The sequence below is a fragment of the Pinus tabuliformis genome, chromosome 3_2, assembly GCF_031772625.1.
Source record: "Pinus tabuliformis cultivar Carrire ecotype Pingquan chromosome 3_2, CPIR1, whole genome shotgun sequence".
Taxonomy (NCBI): domain Eukaryota; kingdom Viridiplantae; phylum Streptophyta; class Pinopsida; order Pinales; family Pinaceae; genus Pinus; species Pinus tabuliformis.
The window spans coordinates 172,025,392-172,032,860 of record NC_142302.1 but is presented as its reverse complement, the minus strand read 5'-3'; the positions used below and the strand labels follow the sequence as shown (position 1 = coordinate 172,032,860).

Sequence of the window (7,469 nt, the reverse complement as noted above, 5' to 3'; positions counted from 1 at the left end):
ATTGTTGGAAAAATAAATAGGAAATTCACCATAGGGAGACATCAATGTTGATGTTTGTAACTTGGACAAATACTTGTAACTTGGACAAATACTTTTACACATGCCTAAGTGTCGATGCATGAAAAAGTCTCCCAAGTTTCTTTCGGACACTTACTTAAATGAGCACGTTGTTATTGTAACTTATCACAAATATAGGAAAATCACATAATTAATTATAAAATTGGGAAAAGTAATTTACTTTAGAGACTATGTTTAATCTCAATTGTTGATCTCAAGTGAAGTGAAATCTAAACTCTATTGTCAGTCACTTTGGAGATTAGGGTAAGGGATTTAACTCAATGTAAAGTTATAAAAGTAAGGGCAAGGAAAGGAGAAAGACACACCATATAGGGGTACTAGCCATAAAGAGAGGGATTTTCTCAAGTGAGAAGTGTGATACTCAAGTGTGACAGACCCGAGGAAGGTATAAAGGTGCAACAAAGGAGATCGAGGAAAAATCTAGCACCAAATCTATTAGACTAAATCCAAGGTATGTTGTAGTTTTTTTTTTAGTTTGGCAACTATCCCAGGATGGGATCCCAAGTAGGTTCCAAGTTATTACTGAATACTTGTTGATTGGGTAGAACTTGTTTGTGTTAGTTGTGATTGATAAGCACAATTTTTTCTTTCGCTAATTGTGTTAAGAAACTAGTTGTGCATTTATTCAATAGACCTGTAATCTGCTAGGTTAATAAAGTATCAAGTGCTAGGTTCAACATAAAATTAACATGGTATCAAAGCCCAAAACTTTGAATTCGATCACTGAATCACACTAGAAACCAGGTTTGTACAGGGATTATTGAGGCCAGGTTCAACCACAACCATATGACTAACCAGATTTATTTTTGCAAGCACAAGAATGTACAAATCAAATCTGTATGTTGCACAAAGGGGTCAAAGGTTGAAAGTTTATAGAAAAAAATTGTATGGTCTAAAGGAAAAAAATGTATGTCAGTTAGGAAAATTTGAGGAAATTAAAAATGAAAAAGAAAACAAGGGGGTTGATGATTATGGTGGCTGGTAGGTCAACCACCAATTGACCAAGTGGGGCATTGTTGTTGGTACACAATATTAGTCAAGCTACAATCACCACTAAGATCACAACAAGGAATGTCAATTCAGGAAACAAGTTGAGAGGTAGAGTGGCAACTGATGCAAGGAGGAGAGTCCCTAAAGTAAAACGGTTGTGGCTTCTAAGGGATGCAACCAACCAACATCAAAGAATTGGAGCACGACCCAGAGGAACATTGATGGGGCGAAAAAGAAAGGGCCTAGGTGGTAGGAGTTGTTTGTAGATCTTACTCATGCATTAGATAGATCACACAAAGGATTGGGTTCAGGTTGAGGTGAACATGCCAACAAGCGAACAGCAACCAAACAAGGCCAAGGAGTTGAGACATAATCCAACAAATTGGTAACAGCCAACAAAGGTTGTAAACATGTACGAGGTTTCCTAGCAAGACTTGTGAAGGTTAGCCTTCCAAAGGGAGAGAGGGAGACCGTACCAACCAGGGGTTTGACAACATCACCTTTCAATTGAGTCTCTTATTTGGAGATGGTTGCAACTAGTCTGAGGTTTAAGGACATGTTATAGGGCGCCTATAACTTCATTCCCTAAAATGTGAGAGTTTCATTGATTCTCATGGAGAATGGCGCATGGGAGTTTGTTAACACCAAACTCACCTCACTTATAGATGTTGCAGATCTGGCCATCCACAATCAAAAGGATGTGAAAACCAATAGAATTATCTTGGATGAGATAATGATCACGTGATTCCTCACTTATTCGAGAAAAATACAAGGGAGATGTAGGAGGATCTAATGAAATTATACTAGAGTAATAATGGCAACAAGAAGATGGTGCCGAGAGAAAATATTACGAACACGAAAATGACCAAATTAGATACAGTGATTACATATCTCATGAAGATCATATAAGTTTAGGATGAGTTGGCCGCAATTCAAGAGATAGTAACATATGGAGAGATGGTAAGGACGACCATGAATGGCTTCACCAGCCATGGGCTCCTTTCATCAAGGGAATTTTAGCATGCAAGAAGCTTCCTTAATGGGATAGATTGTGGGATGATTTCATCCAAGAGAAACTTTAGAAGGAACCTTTATGAAGAGGCTTGTATAAGAGTGAGGATAAGAATCTTACTTCTGCCAGACAGGAAATGAGGAGAAAAGGAAAAGGTTTGAGAAGTAGGAGTGAGGATTCAACCTCACAACAGGAGGACTTCACTAAGGTCGAGTGTTTTCCCTATTGTAAGATGAGACACTATGCTTGAAAAAATTTAAAGAGGAAAATGGGTAATGTAGTAAACTGTAGCCGTGTCAAAAGAAGCTCATGAAGAGTTTTCTAAGAAGTTTGAAATTGAGTTCACAATTGTTTCCTACCTTTCCTTGAGCACCTTACTAGTTGATGTAAGGCTAATAGGTAGTGGAGCCACATGACATACGACAGAGGCACGAGATTTGTTTGACAGCTTAATCGAGTGGGACTCAAACTGCATGTGGGGTTTATTGTTGATACCAAACATGCAGTGAAGAGGGTTCGAACAATGATATTCCATATTAAGGAGGAGGGCTAGAAGTGAAGGACATGATATGGGTGCCAAAATGCAGGTGGAGTTTTCTCTTGGCATATATGATAGAGAAGAGGGGTTATGTGTAACATTGCAAGACATATAGGAATTGGTTAGACCTATGCGATCTAGCTTGGATGAGGGCCACATTATTGGTGTTAGAGAGAGCAACCTCTATAAGCTAACGGACCAATCTATTTGAACAATGGAAAGAAGAAAAGCAGTGATAGAGAACAAGAAGTGGAAATTTTTGAAGGTTGAGTAGTTCAAAGGGAGTTAACCTTTAGGTTCAAGTAGGAAGGAGCGGTCAACAAATCCTTTTGGGTCTGTCAAGGTCTCTTAGCATGAGATGATCGTAGAGGATGTTTATGAGCAAGAGGCTTCTAGGAAGAAGTCCAAGGGGAGCAAGTCTTTGAATTGAATGGCATGGAAGTCTTCCAATTTAGATGGTGCAACCATGGTAGCGAATGCAATTCCAGGATCAGAGCTAGTTCCAAGGGGCAGAAGTACTTCCCTCGTTAAGAGGGAGTGTTGATGTTTGTAGCTCAACAAGTGCTTTTGCACGGACCTAAGTTTCCAAGCATGTAAATATTACTCAAAGTCTCCTTAGGACACTTACTCAAATGTAAGTTATTATTGTAACTTAGGAAAAACACATAATTAATTATGTTCGATACTGAGCTAAGGAAACTTAGAAAAGGAAAAGTAATTTACTTGAATGACTATGTTTTAATCTTAACCATTAATCTCAAGTGAGGCAACATATAATCTTTGTCATCAATCACTTTGGAGATCAGAGTTAGGGACTTAACTCAATTTAAAGTTATAAAAAAAAGCTAAGGAGAGGAGAAATACAAACCATACAACCACACTAACCACTAAGAGATGGTTTTCTCAAGTGAGGAGTGTGATACTCAAGTGTGTCGAGTCCAATGAAGGTACAAGGGTGCAACATAAGAGATCTAGATCAGTGAAGGAGGTCAAGTACAAATCTAGTGTTTGATTTATTGGATCAAATCCAAGGCATGTTGTAAGTGTATTTTCTTCAATTGGATCATTATCCCAAGATGGAAGCCCAAGTAGATTCTAAGTTTTTAATGAGTTATTCATTGGGCAAAATATGTTCGTCTTGCTTGTGATTGGGTGTAATTTTGTTTCCACCAAGTGTGTTAGGAACCTAATTGTGCATTTATTCAATATATCTATAATCTACTAGATTTATGAAGTGTCAAGTGCTAGGTTCAATAGAATATTAACCACATGTTCAATAAAATTACCAAAAAGAATTACCATAACCTTGGTACATATATACACACCCAAATATGCCCATAGATTAAGAGATTTTTTTTACACGCTCAAATGCATCTACAAGCTAAAGGAAAATTGATCCCACCACAAAATCTTAACCACAAACTAATTAATATTGATTCACTATGTTGATTTTATAGTGTCTTTCAACCTGATAATTATCTTTGATCTTTTTACATTCTTATTAATATTTCATCATTCAATAATTATACAGAAAGACATCAACCATATCATCTAGATCATAAAGAGACAATCCACACAAAGAGCATAAAGATTTACCTCGAGAAAACCCTTAAAGGGAAAAACCCAACAACCCATTTCAATAGAGAATTCTTTAGTTCAACAGACACATATAAGTCTAACTAGGTCAAACTTGTTCTAAGGTCCATCCTCCTAGTCAAGTCCGACCTTCCATAGATCGTACACTTCCAAAATTTTGTCCTTTCATAGATCATGCACTTCCAAAATTTAGGCCTTCCATAGATCCTGGTTATAGGTTTCCATTGATGACCTTTGCTAGCCTCAGAGATAAGTGTGAGTTGTCTCAAAGTAGATACACAATCTGCCTCAGAAACATCCCTTCGCTGGCCTCAAAATAGGCCTCCTTCGTTGGGCCTCAGAACAGGCCTCCTTCGTTAGCCTCATAAATATATCAAACACTGCCTCAAACTTAGCTACTTTGGTGCCTCAGACCTTCAAGAGATGCGGGCTACTTCTACCACGGATAGAAGCTATTTCTACCACTGATGTGAGTTATGTGTGTCTTTTGGAGGGGCAAATAAGCCCTATATATCATTTTTTCTTAGAACGAATGGATGTGTCCCTTATTGCAGCCGACCTGTGCATTTTAGGACGCTGACTTGACCTTACAAATCCATCTAAAACATTCAAGAGTGTCAACTTGACTAGGAGGAGATAAACCTTACATTTTGGAGCCAAAAATTAAATTTCAAAAATTCAAATTTCATCTTTTTGGAAGTCACAATGGGACTTTGACTCAAAATAAATTTCTTGACTCCTTAGCATTTAAATATGCTTTACAAATACATAATGACTCAATTATACATTATGAAGACCGACCATAGTTACAAAAATCAACACACCATATGGTTCAAATGAAAGAAAATACAACCTTCATTAAATTGTTACAAACCCTTAATTAAATCACCATTGACCATTGAATTTTGTGCATACTTTCTCGCCAGTGGGACTATTATTACCAAAATCATCACAACTCACCGAAATCCACCTTCAATTAAATTTCCATGGTGCTTGAATTACCATAAAGCTACAATAAAGCACCACAGACTTTGAATTATTGCAAACCATAGATTTCAAATTACCACATCTCGCTTCAATTTTTTTTTTTAAGCTTGTTAGGACAACATCTTCATCATTTTTAACTTCTCACCTCAATCCGGGGGATAGCACAAGATTTGAACCCAAGACTTCCTAGTGAGACTTCATTTCTACGGCCATTGCCAATTGAGCTACCCCAAGCGGACCACATCTCACTTCAATTAAATCACTCCAAAACTTGAATTATTGCAACACTATAAAACTGGATAATTACTACAAATCGAAGCCGCAATTATCATAAAGCTTCATTTAATGTAAATACAATGTCAAGATTATAAAATGCTCTTATGTTAAGTTATCCCACTTTAATTAATTCACGACGCATGACTACAAAGATGGATAATTAATATAGACCAATGTCATAATTATCATAAATACATTGTTGAGGTTATAAAGTATTCTTATATTTAGTTAATAATAATAATAATAATAATAATAATAATAATAGTTATATAAATAAATAATTATTAATATTGGTCTAATTTTTAATTAAAAAAATCAAATTACTCAATTTTTTTTGTTTTCCACTTTTTATCTTTAAACATTAAAATATATAAAACTCAAAAATGGATTCGGCACTTTCAAAATTTTGTGAAACAATTTAAATTCCAGTTTTTTAAAATCTTTATAGGATTTGGTTTAAATTAATCAGAACAAAATAATTCCACGAAAAAATAGATTTACACCTTCACCTTCAAAAATTTTTGAAACAACTTAAACTCCAGTTTTTTAAAAATCTCCACAAGATTTGATTAAAATTAATCAGAAAAACCATCATGAAAAATATCATTTCTTTATTTCTTTATATTTAATAACATGGACAAAAACATTTTAACATATTTTTTTTGTAAATTTAATAAATTAATTTATATTCATTATATTAAATAATATTATTTTAAATTCAAAAAATGAAAAGATTCTCTCCGCATTTCTACAAGGAACATAAGACTTTGATATGCCCATCGCAATGTCTACTTTCCTTTAAAATAGGAATTTGGCATTAAATAAAATCACTTCAAGCCAGTCATTCTAGCTTTCAAAAACACTACTGCTGTTGCTACTTCAGTATCATGACTCCGTGGTACATTACAACATAAAGAGCCACCAAATTTTACGGTGACGAGAGAATATTAAAATGTTGAGTAAGCAAACGTGAAGGCGGCTGATATCACCTCCAATACTAATCATAAATCTTTCTCAACTTTCAATATCGACAAAATCTAATTGCGGTGATACAAAGATTAATGTTGGGCCGACTACAATGAAAATATGCTTGTTTATTTATTAACAACAAGCTCCTGAAGGAAAGAATCATTCCGTGTAGACATATAGTTGTTTCATCCCTCCTAGCGATGAAGTTGCAGAGCATCACTACAGAATTTCTTGAAGTTTATGCACTCTTCCACAATGAATTCACTGCAAAATTCAAAAAAAAAAACTCTGATTCATGCAAGGTGGGCAAAAGGTACATTGTCTGCTAAATAAAAGAAGACCGGAAATACGGTTATTTATGCAAGGGGGGCAAAGGTGCATTGCTTGATAACTGAAAGAAGGCCGATTGCTAAAGAGAGGGGGATAGGTTCGAGAAACATACAATATACGTTGCGTCATTTCAGATACATCCCATCGAGGGCTCCATGGATAATCAGCATATAGACGAGATGTAATCGGCATACCTTGTGAATCAAAATGCTGGCAAAATACGAGAATGTTATTCCCATTTAAGTATGTAGAGAAAGGACTGTAACATGCATTTTGTTTATTTGAAATACTAGAATAAAAATAAAATCTCATCTGCTTTGAAAATACTTTTGGAAATGGAAAGAATGATGGTTACATTTTTCTCATGGAATTCTGAAGCAATTAATAATAACAATTTGTTTTCACTTTGCTGCCCATATTGGCCCAGAAATAGCCAACCAAATTATTGCTTATGAAATGACATACCAGGTTGTTGCATTATTCATCAAGACCAAAATAAGAATACAAAAAAATTACAATACATCCTTTATGGATAGTTCTAAGTTGAAATCATTTTCTATACACATATTTTTTCAATAAATGAAAAGCATCGTTAGATGGACTAAAATGCCTCCCAAAGTAATTCAGCCGATTAGGGTAATTGAAATTGTATACCTCTGTTTCCTTGAAGTTTTAAAACATGCTTATGAAGTA

The 7,469-nt window shown here is 35.2% G+C and overlaps 1 protein-coding gene across 12 annotated transcripts in view; it reads right to left on the bottom strand.

The window, feature by feature from the left end:
- Positions 1-6,146: 6,146 nt before the first annotated feature.
- The window catches only part of LOC149180341 (BRCA1-A complex subunit BRE-like protein), a 359,353-nt gene continuing 358,030 nt past the window's right edge, over positions 6,147-7,469 (bottom strand). For all 12 annotated transcript variants that reach the window (XM_089416041.1, XM_089416035.1, XM_089416036.1 and 9 more), the window contains 2 exons: positions 6,889-6,986; positions 6,147-6,710 (listed from right to left, as the gene is read on the bottom strand). In XM_089416041.1, coding sequence (XP_089272167.1) covers positions 6,641-6,710; positions 6,889-6,986 — 168 coding nt within the window. In that variant the 3' untranslated portion in view covers positions 6,147-6,640. The remainder of the gene's footprint in view (positions 6,711-6,888; positions 6,987-7,469) is intronic.